Source organism: Neolamprologus brichardi, chromosome 7 (genome assembly GCF_056152115.1).
Source record: "Neolamprologus brichardi isolate AB-2024 chromosome 7, ASM5615211v1, whole genome shotgun sequence".
Classification (NCBI taxonomy): domain Eukaryota; kingdom Metazoa; phylum Chordata; class Actinopteri; order Cichliformes; family Cichlidae; genus Neolamprologus; species Neolamprologus brichardi.
In genome coordinates, this window is record NC_142110.1 from 69082099 (window position 1) to 69103279 (window position 21181).

General features: G+C 51.0%; 1 protein-coding gene across 2 annotated transcripts; it reads left to right on the forward strand.

Annotated features, from left to right (window-relative positions):
* Nucleotides 1-213: 213 nt before the first annotated feature.
* ambra1b (autophagy and beclin 1 regulator 1b) lies at nucleotides 214-17886 on the forward strand. Of its 2 annotated transcripts, none has more exons than XM_087844251.1 (19): nucleotides 214-489; nucleotides 2804-3009; nucleotides 3549-3607; nucleotides 3814-3997; nucleotides 5067-5239; nucleotides 5382-5448; nucleotides 5808-7330; nucleotides 7618-7704; nucleotides 8100-8288; nucleotides 9887-9967; nucleotides 10051-10151; nucleotides 10308-10418; nucleotides 10594-10782; nucleotides 10864-11018; nucleotides 13629-13768; nucleotides 14104-14208; nucleotides 14707-14930; nucleotides 15293-15415; nucleotides 16713-17886. In XM_087844251.1, exons 2-19 carry the CDS (start codon nucleotides 2878-2880, stop codon nucleotides 17186-17188), a joined length of 4119 nt encoding a protein of 1372 aa, XP_087700377.1. In that variant the 5' UTR covers nucleotides 214-489; nucleotides 2804-2877; the 3' UTR covers nucleotides 17189-17886. The 2 variants fall into 2 exon arrangements, with proteins under 2 accessions (XP_087700377.1, XP_087700378.1); XM_087844252.1 differs by having other exon boundaries at nucleotides 14707-14894.
* The last annotated feature ends 3295 nt before the right edge of the window (nucleotides 17887-21181 follow it).

The window sequence follows — 21181 nt, forward strand, 5'->3', positions numbered from 1 at the left end:
TAATCGATGTCAGAGCTGCTTCCTGCTGCCCAACAATAAATGATGGGACTCCAGTGCTTGAATTACCCTCACAATAAAGCGTGAAACCGCCTTTCTTGAAAACAGTTTCTTTGCTGGCTTCGTTTCCGGGCAGCGGCATTAAACCCCTGGCGCAGGTGAGCAGACTCTTTCGTGATCGACGATTTTGTATCTGGGCTCTGTTGGTAGGTCTGAGTATGTGGCTAGCGAGCAGCTAGCAGGTTACGCAGTAGCAGTTTGACGTCGGGCAGCCTCTTTAAAATCGGACCAATGCCTTAGAAAAGCTTCTCTGTTCGCCCCCGTCTTGTAATACGAGCGCTGCCCGTTGAGGCCAGCGGTCGGTGCTCGGTAGAAGATCGGGATAAAGCGGAGGATCTTAGCGTACCGGCGCTCGTTGGTCTCCGTTTTGGCCGAGCTAGCAGAGCTAGCTGTTCAGTAGCTCGTAGCGCCGCAATGGATCCATAAAGGAAGGTAGGCCCGGCTCACAGCAGCAGCCTCTCATTCACGCCCTGTTTGCTCTCTGAATGGACTCCGGGCGGGTTAAAGTGTTGGATCTGTGGGCTCGGTTCGGCACGACGCTGCCTGGGAGCTACATGTAGGCGCTGAGGGGCTCCTCGGACGGTTCCGATCAGCTGAGGTCCACTCTTAGGTTCTGCTCGCTTCACCGCGGCTCTGGTTCCGTGAGCACAGCGGGGGTGTGAGGCTTTGTGCCGGCTGGAGGCCCTCAGGCTCACAGCCAGCTGTGTGAAGCTGAAACATTTCTGTATTTTTATCATTTGACTCGGACTGTGACAGGTGTGTTCACGCTGATGACGTTTCTGCCTCCGAACCTCTTTATTTCAGGTTCACGCGCCTCAGCTCTGGGTTAGGCTCACCTGAGGAACCAGAACAGCCTCACCTGGCAAATTACAAAGTGATGACGTTAAATCACCGGGTCTGTGGGTCTCCAGACCCTGTACAGACGAAACAAACAGCCTGACTAAGCTCATGTAAAAAACAAAAACAGCTGTTTGTTCCAAAGCAGATGTTTGTAGAGACTGAGCACAGCTGGTATCAGTCTGCACATTACTCTTCATGAGAGGAGCACAGTGACACACGGAGACAGACTCCCTCAGAACTGAAACTGTGAAGTGTTGTGTGTCTCAGAGTACAAATACTGTGATAATTACTGCGCCAACAGTATCTGTAACAGGATAATATTTAGATCAAGTGGCTGGTACATAAAAAGTGGGATGAAAAAAGACGAGGGTAGTGGGAGGCTGGGAAAGACTTACAGTGAGCTGTATGAGAGGCTGGGCACGGAGGATGGAGATGGAAAGGATGCGCAGCAGGTTGGAGTAATTAAGGACAGAGATGCAGACTACTAATGACTGAAAAGACTGTACAGCAATGATGGAAGTGGTACGTGGAATGGATGAAAGCTAGTTGGTGAACCAGGAAGTGCAGAGGACTAGTGAGGAGGAGGGGAAAGGTGGTTGGTCCTAATGACATACCTGTGCAGGTGTGGAGATATCCAGGAGAGCGGGCAGGCTGTGGTCCTGAAGAACAGGCCGAGCTGTAGTAACTGCAGAGGGATGAAGATGTGAGACAGAGATGTTGAAGCTGGGCAAGAAGAGAGCTGATGATCAGTGAGCAGCAGCTTCATGCTCCACAGACGTGAAGTTTGCTTTGAGTGTTGATGGAAAGTTTAGAGAAGGTCACTGTGGTGCACGAGGACACACCTGAGGGCGGTGCGGGGCACGTGTGCGCTCGGAGAGACAGATGTGTTGAAGGTGGGGGTGGGATTACGTCAGGGATCTGCTCTGAGCTTCTTCCTGTTTGCAGTGGTGCTGCACAGGCTGCCAGGAGGAGCAGGTGGAGGTATGCTCTGAAGGTGGTGGAAGGAGCCGAGGTCATGAGGGTTTAAGTTTGGTCGACCCTCCAAAGAGAGTGTGGGTGGAGATGTGTGACAGAAGGGTAGCAGCAACAGTGAAAGGTTCAAAGGTGAGGAAGCAGCAGAAGTCTCCAGCTTCCTGTCGGGGCTCGGCACGTTCCTCTTGTCAGTAGTGTAGTCTAAGACTTTACGTCATAATGTTGTAGGTGGCGCTGTGGAGCGTGTGACGCCATGAAATACGAGGTTTGAGCAGTCCTGAGCCGAGTGTTGGTGAAAATCACACATGGTTAGATTTAAATGATCTCCACCGGGTGGTGATGCTGACGGCGCTGTGACCTCCCTCGTCCTGCAGCTGCGCGCACGCCATTTGGGTCTAAGTGGTTTTAAATGGAAGCTCAGCTTCAGCGTCGTCAGTAAATGTGTTTGCAGCATCTGTTCCAGCTGCAGGCGACCAGTGAAACCAGTGAAACCAGTGAAACCTTCCCAGCTGCTGAGAGACGACTCTGTGTTCTGACAGTAAACTGATCTTTACTGAAGCTCGGCTGATGAACATTTAATGGTGCGACCTTCAGCCGTCATCGCTGCTCTTATCAGTTTAATATAGTTTTAATACGGCGAGTGATGGATTGAGATCAGGCAGCTGATAAATCTGTGTTTGTGTGTGACTGGCTCTCTCCTGTTTCTGAGTAAATAAACCTTTAAGGCCAAATTATTAACAATTTGTTATCATAATTTTGGTGAATTTGATGAAAACCAGCTGACTTCAGACTAACAGCCGCTCAGTGAAACACAGCAGCTGATGATCATTCCTGCCCAAAGCCCGCCCCCTCGCTCTCCTGGCCTCGACTTCGCGCCGCAGCGTCATAGTAACCGTTTCTTTCAGCTCGATTTATTTCAGGTTGTTTTTCTCAGCCCAGACTCTGCATGGCGTCGGATTGGCAGCAGCGGGAGTGAGCAGCCAATCAGCCGAGGACACCGGTAGCATCATGGCGTCTCGTCAGAGGAACTCGGTCCGGATCCTGTCCAGCCGGGAGCGCGGCTCGCAGATCTTTGGCTCGCAGCGCCTCCTGCAGCTCCTGGTGGAGGAGAAAGTCCGCTGGATGAAATGGCAGAGTCAGGCAAGTTTCAGCTTCTTCTCTCCTCTAAGAACCAAACCGTTTTCAGACAGCGCCCCCTACAGCCTGCTCCCAAATGACATGCTAATAATTTAGCTTTTATTGCTCAGGCTTTCTGATGACTGTGTCTTCCTCCTGTTTGTGCGGTGACGCACTCATCAGTGCTTTGCAGATAAGAATCATCGTTAAAAATGTGTCACAATCAGTTTTTATCAACTTTGTTTTTCCTTGCGTTTTCCCAGCAGCTGCTGGGATGTATGTGGCTGAGTTTAACACCAGGCCTGCCTACCAGCTTTGGCCACAGTGGGACAAATACGCCCGTCTGAGGCGCTTCTGCTGCACAGTAGAGAAGTGAGAGCTGTGGGGGTCGGAGCGTCGTGGGGAGGAACTGAAAACAAAATCGTCCAGTTCCAGCCCGCAGGGCTCAGGAGGGCGTTGTTGGGGAGCGGTCGGATTGTTGGCAGCAGGCGGCGTTGCTGATGTGTTGGAGTGTGTGCTTATGAGCGCTTCCCACTGAGTGTGAATGTTTGTGTCTCCAACAGAAGGTGGAGCTGCCGGACAGCCCTCGCTCAACGTTCCTGCTGGCCTTCAGCCCTGACAGGTGAGTCAAGTCACAGCACAGGTGGAGGCGGAGACTCCGTCAGTACTGGGTCTTTTTACCAGAGTATTATCGATGTAGTGTTTAATCAGGAGACTTTACCAAACAGACGTAAGAACAGAAAAGAGCTGAAGTGTAGCTGAGTTTGAGGTGCTGATACTGCAGTAAAGTTTCAGCTGGGCCTTTCAGAGGAAACGTTGTGTCTGCAGGACCCTCATGGCGTCGACCCACGTCAACCACAACATTTACATAACAGAGGTGAAGACTGGAAAGTGCCTCCATTCCTTAGTGGGCCACCGTAGAACCCCCTGGTGTGTGACCTTTCACCCCACAATTCCTGGCCTGGTGGCCTCTGGGTGCCTTGATGGCGAAGTCCGGATCTGGGACCTGCATGTGAGTACCCCCCCCCCCCCCCCCCCCCCCCCCCAAACATTGTACAGCAGTGCAGGGTGCTAAATGCTGTCATGTCAGCCTGTTGATGAGGACATGAAGTCGGTGTTTCTGTTCTCGCTCCCGTCTGCGCAGCGGGACATCAGAGTAGGGCGGGGCTATATCATACGTTCACGGTAACGCCGGTGTAACGTTGGGCAACGATAGGAAAATGAAACATGGCGACAGAATATGGGTAAAACGCACATGCACAGTGCCTTTGTTTTGGCGGCGACGGAGAATAAGAAGAGTGAAAGTGGATCGTTGAATGAAACGATGAACCAGAACTGGTTTGTAAAAATGCTGCAGCTTCACTGGTGTGGAACTGGTTTAGCTTTCGTCAGATACACAACAAAGCACTATTTTTGGTAGCGCATGCTAGCGGGCCGTCGTTATTACCGTGTTGTTTGGAAAATACGGCACTTAAAATCCTTTGATTTTTCTGAGAGTCGACAGAGCCCCTTATAATCCCGTGTGCCTTATGTATGAACTCTGGTTGTGTTTACTGACCTCGAGGCGATTTTATGTGCACGGCGCTCGAAAATCTGTCAAATGTTTCAGTACGACTTTGCTAAGCTACGAAGCCGCACCGCTTGATGGATTGTTGGAGCATTACGGCTATCGTAGGCGGAGCCTCGCGGAGTGATACGTACTGTGCTTCAACATAATATTACCGTATTGTGTGTGTTTAACCTCTTTTTAAGTTTTGTGGATATTATACATGGTTATGCTGAGGATATGTCGGCCAGTTTCCACTGGAAATGCCTTTTAGTTAAACTGTCAGCGAGGAATTTGCATTTGCACTGTTAAATTTTTATACAACTTTAATGCACATAAAAAACAGCTGCTTGTTTAAGTGAAAATACATTGATGGGTTTTTGCACTAATAAAGTTGTGGAGTTGTAAAGTATTTAGTCTCGTGTCAGTTATATCATCAGTTATGTCGTTATCGCAGATTTTCAGATGTATGTGGTGATAAATATTTTTGGTCATATCTGCTCCACATCAGACGGTAACTGTAACTGCTCTGCAGGGCGGGAGTGAGAGCTGGTTCACCGAGAGCAACGTCGCCATCGCCTCCCTGGCCTTCCACCCAACTGCTCAGCTGCTCCTGATCGCCACCAACAATGAGCTCCACTTCTGGGACTGGAGCCGCCCCGAGCCCTTCGCCGTGGTGAAAACGGGCAGCGACACGGAGAGAGTGCGGTGGGTTAAACACGGCCGCTGGTCAGAGGTCGAGTCTGAGCGCGTGCATGACGTGACAGTAATAACAGAGCGTGCTGCTGTTACGTTTTTATTAACATGTCGCTGGAGGTGTTTTCATCGACTTCTTCTCTGTGTCTGTCAGGTTGGTGCGCTTCGACCCTCTCGGTCACAACCTGCTCACGGCGATCGTGAATCCATCCAATCAGCAGGTACGACGATGATCTGAAGCCATTTCTTAGCGAGGTAGCGTCATGTTTGAGGATGACAGCCATGTTTCACCTCAGCTGCACGCCTCACCAAGAGAGCGAGTAATGCATGTAAACAAACATCACGCTGTCATGGACCTGAGGGCGTGCCGAGCACCGAGAGGTCTCGCTCAGAGGCGGAGCTAGCACCGACAGTTTTCCTGTCTCTGTGTTATGATTGGTTGGTTTTTCTGGGAGGTGACTGCAGATGCGTTGCTGAGGATGACATCACCACAGCAGGTTTTGGGTGACAAGTAGACGAGGTCGTCCCGTCCCCGCCGTTTAACCTGATCAGGTGTTTTCTTCTTCTCTGCCTCCTTTAGGGCGAGGAGGACTCGGAGGTTCCCATGGACAGCGTTGAGATGCCTCACTTCCGTCAGCGCTCCTTCCTGCCTTCCCAGCCGGTTCGCCGCACGCCCATCCTCCACAACTTCCTCCACATCCTGTCGTCCCGCTCGCCTGGGGCTCAGGCCGGAGGCGAGCAGCCGCGGCCTCTCGGGGAAAGTGGAAGTAACATGGCGGAGTCTCCCAGCATCCCTTTGGCCCAGTACCCCAGCTCGGAGCGCGGCCCGCCCCTGCCCGGCTGCACCCAGCACCTGGGCATGGTGTGCATGTGCAGTCGCTGCTCCATCAGTCGAACGGCGCCCCCGCCAGACGGAGCCTCTGTGCCTCCGCCCGATCCACGGGCATCATCGGACTCACTCCAGCCTCCCCCGGCCTCCACCTTCTCCTCAGCTCGCACTGAGCCCAGACAGCCCTCGGAGCGAACCTCCGCCTTTACCTCCGTCTACTACAGCGCCGGCGCTTCTCTTAACCCCGCCCCTCCGGGCGGCCACGAGCCGCACTCCACGCCCAGACCGGCACCCGACTGGACTCGCAACCTGCTGAGTGTGAGGGAGGGGGGGATCAATCCTGGCATGCTGCCTCCCAGAACCTCCGCCTCCTCCTCCATCAGCCTTCTGTCTGTGCTCCGCCAGCAGGAGGGCTCCTCCCACTCCCCCGTCTACACCTCCGCCACCGAGGGGCGGGGTTTCCCCCAGCAGGGAGAGCCCGGAGCCCGGGATACCGCCAGCACGAGCAGTGGGCATCACCCGTTCTGGGACAGCGCCCGCGGTAACACGGCCTCCTTCCGCAACGTGCTGCAGTGCAACCTGAGCCGCTACTTCCTGGAGATCGGCCCCATCGACATGGAGCCGGCGCTGGGCGGCGCCATGGCCGACGGCGGCCAGGAGCAGAGTCAGGAACTGCTCAACAACAACATGGACCCGGACCGGCCCGGGCCTTCCTCATCCTCCTCCTCCTCCACCCCCACCATCATCCACTACCAGCCTCCCCTCCCCCCGCCCCCCAGCTCCCACAGCCTGGAGAACAACGTCCCTCCCCCTGCCTCCCGAGGTCACCTGAACCGCTGCCGGGCCTGCCACAACCTGCTCACCTTCAACCACGACTCCCAGCGCTGGGAGCGCAAGACCTCCTCCGCCTCCACCTCCATGCTGGAGCCCCCCTCGTCCTCCTCTGCTTCGTTTCCCTCCCCTTCCTCTCACTGGCAGCCCGATGAGGCCAGGAGGATGCTGGAAGTCCAAACGCAGGAGAGGAGGGCGCCTCCTGAGTCCAGCGAGCAGCCGCCTCCCCCAGCAGCAACAGTGGGAGGAACAGGAGTGGCCTTCCCCATTGCCCCGTCCTCCACCCAGCCCGGGGAGCAGACGGTGGGCCTGGTGTACAACCAGGACACGGCGCAGTGGGAGAGGGTGTACCGGCAGGCTGCGTCAGGCCGGCCGGCGGAGCCACCGGAGGCCTTAAGCCAAGAAATGCCCGTTGACCCCCCAGACGAGGACTCCCTCAGGAGGTACGTCACCTTTTCTTTTCACCATCGCAGCTTTGAGGTCAGATTCTGGTCCCTCCATCAGACCGTCGCTCCTAAACAAGCCTCTTGTTTTACTCGTGAACTCGCCAGCAGAGTGTTTGCTGAGCTCAGCCCCCTGCTGGGCTTTAGGGGGAATGCAGGTTTAAGCAGCACTGTGAGGGTGACTGTTGTCTGCTTGATATCACACAGCTGAGCATGAAAGCAGTGCTTATAATCAGCTACCATCTGTGTCTCAAACACTGAGCGCGCTCTGTGTGTTTCTCGCCCAGGCGGCTGCTGGAATCCTCTCTCCTGTCACTGTCTCGCTACGACATGTCCGGCTCCAGAGACCACCCCATCTACCCCGACCCAGCCAGGTACCGAAGCACCGCCGTGGACCTCGAGTCCAGGTTCAATATGGGCTTTGATTTAACTCTCCCAGGCCAGCTTGGCATGAGTTCAGAATAATCCTCCTTTATCTCGCACTGGGCCACATTAGAGGTGTCTGCTCTCTGTGACATCACACAGATCTAAACGTAGAAAAAGCTGCTGACACGCGTTGAGCTCATTAAACTAGTTCTTAAAAATGTGAACGCCCACCAGTGGAATGAACGCTGCAGCAGGGGTTAAATGTGAGTGGCTGCACACGCTTGTGTTTCTGGGTAAATGATGGACAAAGCCGAGGTCGCTGGGTTTGCCTCTGTGGAGGTCAGAGTTTGAGAGGTTTCTGCAGACACTTGCTGATAAAGCGTTTTTGCCCTCTGCTGTGCAGGCTTTCTCCAGCAGCTTACTACGCTCAGAGGATGATCCAGTATCTGTCGAGGCGCGACAGCATTCGCCAGCGCTCGCTCCGGTACCAGCAGAACCGGCTGCGGGCCATGTCGTCCTCCTCGTCGGACAGCCCGGCCAGCAACCCGCCCGGCTCCATGGACAGTGGCGACGTGGACTTTGAGGATCTCGAGTAAGTTTCGGTCGCCTTCCTCTCATGGTTCACACAGCACACTGACCTGAGCCGGTCTTATCCTGTCAGCGCAGCGGCTGCAGTGACAGGCGAGGAGAGGGTTAGCTCGTTGGGTTAGCTCGTTGGGTTAGCTCGTTAGGTTGGCTCGTTAGGTTGGCTCGTTAGGTTGGCTCGTTAGCTTAGCTCGTTGGGTTAGCTCGTTAGCTTAGCTCGTTAGGTTGGCTTGTTAGCTTAGCTCGTTAGGTTGGCTCGTTGGGTTAGCTCGTTAGGTTGGCTCGTTAGGTTGGCTCGTTAGGTTGGCTCGTTAGGTTGGCTCGTTAGCTTAGCTCGTTGGGTTAGCTCGTTAGCTTAGCTCGTTAGGTTGGCTTGTTAGCTTAGCTCGTTAGGTTGGCTCGTTAGCTTGGCTCGTTGGGTTAGCTCGTTGGGTTGGCTCGTTAGGTTGGCTCGTTGGGTTAGCTCGTTGGGTTGGCTCGTTGGGTTAGCTCGTTAGGTTGGCTCGTTAGCTTAGCTCGTTAGCTTGGCTCGTTAGGTTAGATCGTTAGGTTGGCTCGTTAGCTTAGCTCGTTAGGTTGGCTCGTTAGGTTAGGGGGTTGGGTTGGCTCGTTGGGTTGGCTCGTTTCGAGTAAAACTAATCCGAAGTTTATTCTGTTCACTGAGACGTTTTCAGTGGGAGAAACCTTTCATCACTCGTCCAGGTGACTGCAGGTTTCAACCTTATTTGCACAAAGACTGAAACTAACGCCACAGACTAACAACAGGCTGTGAGGTCAGTTTATGATCACTGATCAATAACCATGAGTCCCATTCTCAGAGAGTTGAATGGCTGCAATCACAGCATGTAAGATGGTGACAGATGTACCTTTAGGCCCCTCCTCCATTCAGAGATGGTCTTTCCCTTTTCACTCAAACCAGCGTTCCTCCCTGTCCAGGATGTGACATCATCATCATTAAGGCGTGGCCACGGGCCCTTGGCTCTGGTGGATTATTGAGCGTGCATTAGGAGGAGTGGTTAAAACTGTGTAGCGGCACACGGCGGTCCATCATCGAAGATTAGAAAATGAATCGGGACAAAACACTGTTCAGGAGTCCGTTCAGGAATTTGCCTCAGATGTTTAAAATCGCTGAAATCAGACGTGAGCTCGTAAGTTATCGTCACTATTTTACCTGCCGTCAGGTAGGCGGGTCCACAGACGGCGTTTGTTCCCCGCCGTCGTATTTTGGCTCTGAGCTGTCCTGTAGAGACGCAGCGTGCAGCCCTGATGTCGTTGACTCGAGTCCTCGTGTTTCCATCCCAGCCTCTCCCGTGGTGGGCGGGGCTCTTTTCACCGCGCTGTAGATATGTTTGCGTGCAGCGTCTCTCAGCTGCCCTCTTATTGGCCACAGCTAAATTCAGTTGTTTTCAAAAGAGAGGCTGAATTTAATTTTGTTTAATCAAAACCAATCTGACAGACCCGCGAAGACTGGAAACTGGCGATGCCCGGCGGGCTCAGATCATGTGATTACAGCGATGAATGACATCACCGCAGTAACGAGTTTCGATGCGTGCGAACGCTGGTTGAGTCGCGGTTGTTGTTCAGTCCTTCTCTTTGTTTCTGCAGCGATAACAGTGACAGAACGCGACACCGGACGCCTCGAAACGCCAGGATGTCTGCGCCCTCGCTGGGCCGCTTTGTCCCTCGGTGAGTTGGCTCCGAACACGCCGCTGAACCGGGTAAACTCGCGCTCGCCGCTTTGGTTCTCATTCCTGTTTGTCATCCTGCAGCCGATTCCTCCTGCCCGAGTACCTGCCCTACGCCGGGATCTTCCACGAGCGAGGGCAGCCCGGGCTCGCCACACACTCCTCTGTCAACAGGGTGCTCGCAGGTATGCGCACACACACACACACGCCTTTATTTGAAAAGAAGGCGGCTCATGTCCGACCTCCGTCAGGACACGGTGACCACAAAGTTGTTTGTTTTCTTCAAATGGAGATGTGGGTTACTGAGCGTGCCCAGTGACGCCGTTTCCTGTCCTCCACAGGGGCGTCGATCGGGGACGGTCAGTCTGCGGTCGCCAGCAACATCGCCAACACCACGTACCGCCTGCAGTGGTGGGACTTCACCAAGTTTGACCTTCCTGAGATCAGCAATGGTACGAGCGCGAGGCCGAGGGTTTGAACTTTATACTTTAAGTTCCTGCTCAGCCCGGTTTGGAGGGGTTAAAGGTCACTCTGATGGGGTTTAACAAACAGTCCGCTCTGAGTCTGAACGCCTCACAGACTCCCTCTCTCTGCCCCCCCCTCCCTCTCTCTCTGCCCCCCCCCCAGCCTCAGTCAACGTTCTGGTGCCAAACTGTAAAATCTACAACGATGCCAGCTGTGACATCTCTGCGGACGGGCAGCTGCTGGCGGTTTTCATTCCCAGCAGCCAGCGCGGTTTCCCAGACGAGGGCATCCTGGCCATCTACTCACTCGCCCCCCATAACCTGGGAGAGATGCTGTACACCAAGCGATTCGGTACGTCCTCACAGAGACGGCGTCTCTCTGTCACACAGGTTTGTAGGATGGTGACGATGACGGCGGTGTTTTCTCCCTCAGGTCCAAACGCCATCTCCGTCAGCTTGTCTCCGATGGGCTGTTACGTGATGGTGGGCCTGGCCTCCCGCAGGATCCTGCTGCATCCCACCACTGACCACATGGTGGCGCAAGTCTTCCGCCTGCAGCAGCCGCACGGAGGAGAGACGTCCATCAGGGTGAGAGGGGCCTCGGATTTATTTGATAGAAAAAACAGAGATCAGGTTTGTTTTAGAGGACAAATCTAAAAACTGTCAGGTCAGCGGGCAGTAAACGATGATGATGTCAGACCAGTTGAAGAGTTTGTGTGAAATCAGATTTTTTTAAGGGAATTTTTCCTCCACATGCATGAAAACTCACCAAGCCTTCATGTTTCACTGTAAAAGGCTGCTGGGTGTGAGTCTGATAACCTGAGAAGGATTTAGAAATTGGGACCAGAGGCGAGTTTGAATCTCAGTCAAGGTCAGAGGTAGGGGTGGGCGATAGAAACGATATAAATTTGGCCAACGATAGAGATTTTGACTATATCGCTCTATCACGATAGCGCATGTTGATGATGTCATCAAGCTGCGCCTGTTTTGGTCGAAAGCATCGCAGCGGCTACCACCATTATCATCTGCAAATTATGGCGACAGTCACAGTAAAGAGATGAAGCACTTTTGAAATATGGAGAAAGCCAAAAACTGCACTTCCTCCACTTCCGTAACATTGATTCATTAATGCTGAATTCTCTGCAGCTGCTCTGTTCCCATGTTGTTGCAGTATATTAATAACTAACCTCGTATTGTGGATGAATGATCTCAGTTGTTCTCCTGACTGAAGTTTGGCCCGTGTATAGCATCCTGCTATGCGATTGCATTTGTCCCTGACCACCAGAATCCCTCACGTTAACTTTTATCAGTGGAAAAAAAAAGTTGGCGTTCATCCTCCAGCTTCACTGTGCTAATGTTATGCTAACATAGCTGTGTAGCTAGCAATCACGTAGCACATCATTATATACCAGGTAGCCCAACTTCAGTAACCCTGCAAACGTCACTGCTGTTTAGTTTTCTGTCTTCATTTATGTTGGAAGTGACAACAGAGCTGTACGTTTGAATTAGTTTCAAAAATCTCTCAGTCAGAACATGGTATGAAATGTTTAGGTGTAAACTAGCGAGCTAACTTCCTGTTAACTTCTAACTCCGTTAAATTTAATAACTTCTGTTTTCATGGATGTTAAACTTAATTGTTACACCTGGTAAAGCAGCAATGCTGCAGTGCCAATGTTGTAGAGCCATTTTTGGGAGCATTTCAAGTTGCTATACATCAATACAACCATTACAGCCTAGATTTTAATAATATGTCTGCATTAAGTGCACAGTAATTACATAAATTGCAAAAAAGTGCAATAAACTACAAAAAAATTGAAAATCGTTTTTGTTTTTTTAACATATATTTCTAGTTAGAGAAATTTAAGAGGCTTATCCCTCAAAACTGTAAATACAAAAAAGTTGCACAAAATAGTTTCCCACCACAGGAAATTTATTTTGAGTGTCTTCATAGTTTTATTTTTGAAATACACCAATTTTTATACACTGCAGGAAAAACGAAAATAAATATTATAATGCAAATGTGCAAAAAAGCAGCATATGCATCAAAATAAACTATTTCCAGCAGTGCAATATGAGTCCTAAGCATCCCAGAAACCACACAGAAAGTCATAAAGTCAAAGATAACTTTTAAAAACACCAGTATAGGCTCATGAGGCTATATGGTAAAAAAAAAAAAAACAACTACATTTCCACGAAAATGACGTCACTTCCGGTTTCGGGCAGATAATGCCGGACATGCGATAGTTCGCGCTGACGTCTATTCCAACATAGGAAGTGTTACAAACAGCTGATCGGATCGGCAAAGTGTGTTTCTGGAATATTATGTTTTTGTTGCTGCAAGTGCTTTTATGCAGTTTTTGCAAAGTTATATGTGGAAGGAAACTGTGACCGAGGACAAGCTGATGGCATAAGATGTAAGTACAACTCCTCCGGTTTCATATGCAAAAGAAATTATTGTGCTAGCTCACGTGGTTGCAGAGCTACAAGGATTTAAAAATAGTTACACAAAACAGAGCGTGCCCACTTCGACCGGCTTTAAAGGGTTAAAGATGAAAGAATTTAGACCGTTTTTAACTCTCAGTGTTCGTTTGACTTTGGGACCTGAAGCAGACGGAGTTTAGGACCCAGATTACTCCGTGAAGCTCCTCACTACAGCAGCCGTAACGCTCCAACAATCCATCAAGCAGTGCAGCTTACCAAAGTTGTAATGAAACGTTTTTAACAGATTTCTGCCAAAATCGGTTCGAGGTCAGTAAGCACAACCAGAATTCATACATAAGGCACACTCTCGATTTTTGAGAAAATTAAAGGATTTTAAGTGTGGAAAATACGTTATACAGAAGAAAAGAATATATCGTGATATATATCGTTACCTCACATGCTTCAAATTATATCGCGATATGAATTTTAGGCCATATCGCCCAGCGCTAGTCAGAGGTCAACTTTTTAAAAAATCCTGAATAGTAAGTCGTACCGCCCACTGCCAGTGTTTCGTTATTGTCAGGTGAACATTCTCTAAAGTTGAGCACGCACAGAGAATGGGACGCTCCCCGCGCTGCAGCGTCCACGTTCCAGAAAACAAAAGTGAGTGCTGAGCTCGGATCCAGGACGAGCTCCACATCCCGTCGTTTAGGAAAAGCTGGTTTGACGCAGCTTTGCTGTGACATGTGCTTCAGCTGCGGTGTGTCTGTGTTTCAGATGGTGTTCAACGTGGTCTACCCCATGGCTCCGGACCAGAGGCGCCACGTCAGCATCAACTCTGCTCGCTGGCTGCCGGATCCAGGGATGGGACTGGCTTACGGAACCAACAAGGGAGACCTGGTGATCTGCCGGCCTGTGTGAGTCTGCAGACACCAAAACAAAGTCCCGCTAAGTCAGACATCTCAAAAACGCTGGTCAGGGATGGAGGTCGGCGTGCAGATTCAGGCTTCTGCAGCTGACTGTGCGAATGAGAAGCTGCAGACTGAGCGTGACGTTAAATAACCGTGCACGCCTGCTCTGAGCTCCCTCCCGTCTTCTGATCTGATTATCCTCAAACCGAGCAGGAAGACCATTAACTGGAGGAGCCCGATTAGTGTTTAATGCTGTTGTGTGAGTCCACGAAGCCCCGCCCCCTCCGTGAGGCTTCCTGAGTGCAAGTGAACTGACCAGCTTTGGTTTTGTGTGTGTGTAGGTTCTATCGAAGCGACGGCGAGAGCCCCAGCGAGTCGAGCAGCGAGCCACTGTTCAGCGTCAACAACAGCGGAACGAGCCGGAGCCGAGGCTCCGACAGGCCGGGGTGAGTTCAGCGCCTGCGGCGATGTTTGCAGTGGTTGTGGTCGGTGTCGCAGCTGACGGGCGCTCGGGTTATTTGACCCTTTAAAACCTGAAACGTGAAATCTTCACGTTTTGAGACAAAGTATATAAAAATCTATCAAATCTGCATGTAAATTCTAATTTGTTACTTAACCATATTTTTGTAATTCAGCCATTAAAACATTTATTTTGAGTCACACTGACGATGACGAAGCCTGAAAGCTCACAGAAACACATCACATACGATACGCTGGGCTTTGAGGGGTTAAAGCTGCATTTTCTACATTTGTTTGAAAATGGATTCAAAGCTTCGGCAGAAACTGAACCAGGTAAGAACAGCGTGGAGGTGGGGCTAAAAAGAAACGCACACAGCTCAAAGTCTCCTCACACCTCTCCGTCGATCGCTGCCCCCTGCTGGTGAGAGTTTATCGCTACGTGTCTGGATCTTTGAGTTTCTGATTGGCCTGTGATTCATTTTCAGGCCGAACCGCTCCGGCTGGAGGTTGGACAGAGACATGGGACTGATGAACGCCATCGGCCTGCAGCCCCGACACCCCACCCCTTCAGTGACATCGCAAGGAACCCAGACGCCAATCATCCAGCTGCAAAACGCTGAGACTCAAACTGAGAGGGAGCTGTCGGAGCCGAGCGCCTCGCAGCCCGCTCAGAGTACTGACACACACACAACCCCGTTCAACTATCTTAGTGAGGACCTTCATTGACATAATGGTTTCCCTAACCCTAACCATTAAAAATGAACGCCTAACCCCAAACATAACCATAACCTAACCATAACCTAACCATAACCTAACCATAACCTAACCATAACCTAACCATAACCTAACCATAACCTAACCATAACCTAACTGTGACCCTGACACTAAAACCACATTTTGAGTCTCAAAAATGCTTCAAGCTCGTGAGGACTTTGGTCCCCACGAGTATAGTAAACTACCAATTTCTGGTCCCCATGAAGATCTTAATACCGTCCACTGTAAGCAGAGGTGTGTGTGTGTTTGTGTGTGTGTGTGTGTGCATGTGGTCTCATCAGGTGTGTTTCTTCCCAGGTGTCCCTCCTGAAGCTCCGTCCACCAGTGGAGCGGCTCAGGCTCAGGTGGAGGCGTCTCAGAGCAGCCAAGCTCAGGAGGAAGTCCCAGCTGAAGCAGAGACCGGCACCTCCACCGCTGCTGGTACTCCACCCACTGACTTAACATGACATCATAATAACCTCTGTTACTGCCGCATCATCATCGTCGTTTCATTTCTGCCTCCATGTCCATCCTCAGTTTTTACCTCGACATTAGGGGTGCAACGATACTCTATCGATATTGAACCGTTCGATACAGTGCTTTCGGTTCGGTACGCATATGTATCAAACAATACAACATTTTTAATTTATTTTATCAACTTTCCTTCTGATGATGCTGTCTGTGTTGAGCGCTCAGTGGATCTGCGCTCGACAGTGCAGCCTAGGCGGAGTAGTCGAACGCAGATTCACTGAGCGCAGCGCAAGCTAGCAAGACAGAAGCTAAGCTCGTTGCAACATGGCAAATTGAACCTCCCCCACCCTCATTCAGATCTGGCGTTTGGAACTATTTTGGTCTTCATGTGACGTATGACCCTGAAGGTAAGTGAGTCATGGACCAAAGTAAAACAGTATGTTGGATGTGCCACGCAATGCTCAATTACATGGGTGGGAACTAGTGTGTTAGCGCAGTTAGCTCGTTAGCGCAGTTAGCTCGTTAGCGCAGTTAGCTCGTTAGCGCAGTTAGCTCGTTAGCGCAGTTAGCTCGTTAGCGCAGTTAGCTCGTTAACGGAGATTTGCCGTGTTGTGGCATTAACGTCATTTCAGATTAACGCTGACAGCACTAGTGGGAACACAATGAATATGACTGCACATTTACTCCAACATCATCCTAGTGCAAAGACAAGTGGAAGCAGACAAAAACAACAAGCACGCATGCTACAAACTTTACCCGAGTCATTTAGACAGCCGTTAGCACATGATTCTCCTTATGGGGACCTGATATGTTTAATATGCTGCTGAGAATATAGCCCAGAAGAAGCGTATAGTAGAGCTTTTATTTTGGAAAGAGACATTTCTCTGTAATAAACTCTCTTTTCCAAAGAGGAGGGATTCCTCCATCAGATTATTTTTATTACTTTGTTGTTTCAGCAACATTAAATTTTAAAACTGTACTTTTGAGTTAAAATATATATTTATAATTTTAATAAATGACAAATTAAAAAGGCATGAATATTTTTTTGTATCGAAAAAATATTGAACTATTTTGTGTATCGTTGCACCTCTACTCGAGATGTTTGTTTTGTTACAAATATTTATATCAAACATTTATGTTCTGTGTGTGTTTTGGATGAAATGTTGTTTGTATTTAAAGATTAATATTTATAAACAGACGACCTGAGGGGAGACATGATGATGATGATGATGATGATGATCACGCCGCCTCTCTCTCTTTGCTTCAGGAGAGTCTTCCGAGTTCGGGTCTGGCGAGGACGCTCTGGCACGAATCCGCCGGCTGATCGCTGAAGGCGGCATGACGGCGGTGGTCCAGCGGGAGCAGAGCACCACCATGGCCTCGATGGGCGGCTTTGGGAACAACATCATCGTCAGCCACCGCATCCACCGCGGCTCGCAGACGGGCGCCTCCAGGCCCACCGCCGAGCCCGTCGCCACAGCCCCCTCCGCCTCCGGTCCGCTCCTCGTCGCCTCGCAGCCCCAGTCCTACCTGCGCCCGGCGCCGCAGGCCAGCGAACAGCTCGCTCCCGTGTGGGCCCCGCCGCCGCCCACGCTCTCTCTGGCTGTGGACGTGGACGATGTGTTCGACGGCGGGCGGGCGGACGACAACTCCTTGCCGGGTCCCTCCTCCTCCTCCTCTCACAGCCCCCTCCCTGGCGGTGGAGGCCCCAACAGTTACCCCGGTGACCCATACAGCAGGTAGTCCTCCTATTGGCTGACGGTTAAGGGGGCTCCTCAAAGCCTTATCTCACAAAAATGGGTGCTGCTTCGACCCCACACAGGGTCTCCCACCTGGAAACGAAGGGACACAAAGACCTCCCCCCCTTCCCCTAGCCTTTCTGCTGAGCGGCGTTGGCGCTCGTGAACCCAGACCGAAGCTGGACGCCATCATTCCTCACAGGAGGAGCCCCTACTTGAACGGAGGCACGGAGCTCCTCCCCACCTGATTCTCTCCCAGCACGATGAAGGTCGAGGTTCCCGACGCGCTGCGCCTGGCGAGGAAGGGGTGGGGGTGTGGCTTCTTTCACATTTACTCCAACGTGCTGCGTTTGGTGCCATGTGACGTTACCTTAGATGTGAAATAGTGATTGAAGTGTTTGAACTCAGCACGCCGTGTTTGTGTCACTGCTGCGTGTGCCTGAGGCAGGACTCTGCACGGTGGCGTGGCGGCGAGCGATGACTGAACGCAAACGGAAGCTCCTGCATGTCTGAAATAATGCTGCAGCTCATCGAACACGTGTTGGTGTTTAAGGCTGAAAACGAGGAGAATCACTTCCTGTTAGGGCAACGAGGGGGCGGAGCTTCACCTGCTCTGACCCCTCCCCACCCTGCCAACCCCACCCAGCTGCACTACAGTGTGTTTGGTGCTAACCAAGGCGTGTGTGCATGTGTGTGCATGTGTGTGTGCATGTGTGTGTGTGTGTGTGTGTGTGTGTGTGTGTGTGTGTGTGTGTGTGTGTGTGTGCTCACTGAAACCACAGTTTGTCTGTTTTTCTTTGGGGGGGGGGGGGGGGGGTAGCTGAGTGTCTCTGCGTTTCCTGTCCGCCTCATCACGTTTGGATGTTTGCATCTCAGAGCGGCCTCAGGTCACGGTGAAGTTGCGAGGTGGGGTTTGCACGACATGTTTAGCCGGTGGGGGCGGGGTTTCACAGGGGCGTGGGGTTCTCTACGAGCTGGGTGAAAGGTCTGCGGGTTTCTCGTGGGCGCCGCACTGACCGACGCTCTAAATGTAGAAACCGTTCCAGGAAGCTGCAGCGTTGGTCCTCCGTGCAGGACCAACGCTGCAGTGTGAGCGCGCCGACCGCCAACTCCACGCTACGACGCCGGAGATCAATCGTCTCTGTAACGGTTTCATCCAAACTCGCCGATTGGTCGACATTCAGCCTGCGCGGTCACTTCCTGCTGTCACTGACCAGGTGATGAGAGGATTTATCATCATCATTATTATTATGACCTTTTTATTAAGGACGGAGAACTGCAGACTCTCTGTCGTCTTCTGTTCAACGACCAAAATAAAGTCCAAGACTTTTGTTTTCTTCCTTTTGGGGTTTTTTTGTGGGGGGGGGGAATAATGAGCCGAAGAGTCAAAATATGCTCGTCTGTGTGTGTGTGTGTGTGTGTGTGTGTGTGTGTGTGTGTGTGTGTGTGTGTGTGTGTGTGTGTGTGTGTGTGTGTGTGTGTGTGTGTGTGTGTGTCTGTGTGTCTGTGTGTGTCTGTGTGTGTCTGTGTGTGTCTGTGTGTGTGTGTCTGTGTGTGTCTGTGTGTGTCTGTGTGTGTCTGTGTGTGTGTGTGTGTGTTCCACTACAGGAGCTTGCTGTTGCTCGGTAACATCCAATCTAAACCCTCAGATTTCACTCAGTGTTCTTGGACAGCCTCTTAGTGACCTCACAGCAGCCGTGTTATTGGTCCAGAGGCCACGCCCCTAATAATGCAAACCCTTCTCCAATTAAGACAGGTGAGTTATAGAGCCCCGCCCCACAGGTGTTACAAAGGGGAAGTGATGTAGAGACCAGAACAGCTTGTCAGGCTGTAGACGTTAGGAGTGTGTGGGGCCTCTGCTGGACGTCAGAGGAACTGCAGGTGTGTGGACGTTGCTGCAGAGGACCGAGAACAGAACCCTGAGGAGCACCTCGAGCACTTACCGACACTTTAAATGTCGGGTCACCGAGCTCCTGTAGTGGAAGATGTCTGAGTGGACACACACACACACACACACACACACACACACACACACACACACACACACACACACACACACACACACACACACACACACACACACACACCTTTCCTCATCCTTCAAAATCCTGCAGAAGAAAACTTGAATTTTTGTGATCAAGCGCAACTTTTCCTTCCTGCAGCGTCCAGCTGTCCTTTTGTTTCCACATGTGCTTAAAGTTCATGTACTAATAGCATTTTAAGGTGGGGCTGTGGGTGGGGCTGTGGGTGGAGCTGTGGGATTCATGACTCTTTTTATTGAAGCTTTTACTCTGCAGGCGAGACTCTGAATGCTCCTCCTGGCTTTTTACTTGATCAGTGAACATTTTAGCGTGTGTGTGAGATCAGGGTGGGGGGGTGGATGTGCGCAGCGTGTGATCGGTACCTGTGTGTCAGAGTTTGTACAGCGCTAACGTGACTCTTTGCTTTGACTTTTAGATGTAATTAAAGAGCTTTGAGAGTTCCTCTGTGCTCCTGTTTCTTCACTGCATCACAAACACGCAGCAGACTCGTCATCCACCCATATTACACCACCCTAACTGAAAGCTGAACAACAAATGACAGATTTCATTTTTTCATTGTTACAGAAATAAACATTTTTGTTGTAGCGATGTCCGTCTGCAGCAGAACTTCATCTGTGCTTTCATTTGCTCACAGACTTGTTGCATCTTTATTGACTCGATGATTTAAGCCTTTGTTCGAAGCTCAGCTGATGTCTGCAGTGCCTTCATCTGCAACCTGTCAGCTTCATTTTTAAAACATGAAGTCCTGCAGTAACCACGAGGGCAGCTCTCCAGGTGAAACTGAGGCCTCACATCCGCCCTCGGCCTGAGGAGGAGCAGCGACCTCGCCGTGAGGCCTCAGGTTATGTTGCACGCAGGTGAGTCTGCAGGTGAGCTCTGCCTGGTGCTGGCTCATTCACCGAGGAGGACCGCAGAGCGCCCCCTGCTGTAGGCGTGTCTCCTGCAGGAGATGACCATATGAAGCAGATGTGGCGAGGTGACATCAGCTCGTCCTTAAACTAAACTGAAGGACGCCGTTTATTTGGACATTCTGATCATTTTTAGACATTTATCGTTCTTCCAGTTCTTTGAGCTCACTGAGCTTCACATGCAGCTGATTTCTGCACGCTCCAACTTCCTGTAACTCTGCTGGATTTCCACAATAAAGCATATTTCTGTTCTATGTTTCTATGAGTGTTTACAGGCTGCAGCATGTGTGGGTAGGTGGTAAAAATGCCGTCTTTGGGATTAGTTTTTCTTGATCTTATGAAGCCAAATTTCAAAAGCATAACACCACTTTCCAAAGAGCACACCCTGAGCTGTGACCACTACGCCCCTGCTTTACCACGTGAGTCAGACGTGCTGAGCCGTTCCTGTGGTCACTCAGAGGAGTTATTTTAGAGCCTCATGTCGGTGTGCACCTCCAGGCCGAGGAAGACGCCGCCACTTTGGCTCAAACAACGACGGATGGTGCGATCTGGCGCTGATGTTCCTTGAGCATGAAGTTCAGATCTCTTTAGAAGTCTCTCTGCGCTCTTTTGTTACCGTTCGGATTTTCCATCTCACTTTCCCTCCTGCGTCAGGCAGGCCGGCTACAGTCCCGTGGATCTGTAGTCACGGGAACATCCAGCTGCTTGGAGATGCTCTTATATCCTTCACCTTTAATCATCTTTGTCCAGGCCTGTTTCATGCTTTCATTTTTTAAATGATTCATTTGAAGCTTGGTTGAAAAGCAGAGTCTAACTTTCATTGGTGAAGATTAATAGAATTTTTATTTATTATTACTTTTGTCAGATTAAAGTTATTTCTGGAACCACCTTTGTCCACGTCTGTACCTTGGTTGCATTTTTTGTGTTCAATGTGTGCGACTTATTGTGTGTGCTGTCTGTGGCAGAGTTTGGTTTTCCAGCAGGGTGAATGGTTTTGAGTGTAGAGCTGCATTTGAACCTGATAACACGATGTTTGGGAAGTTGTGT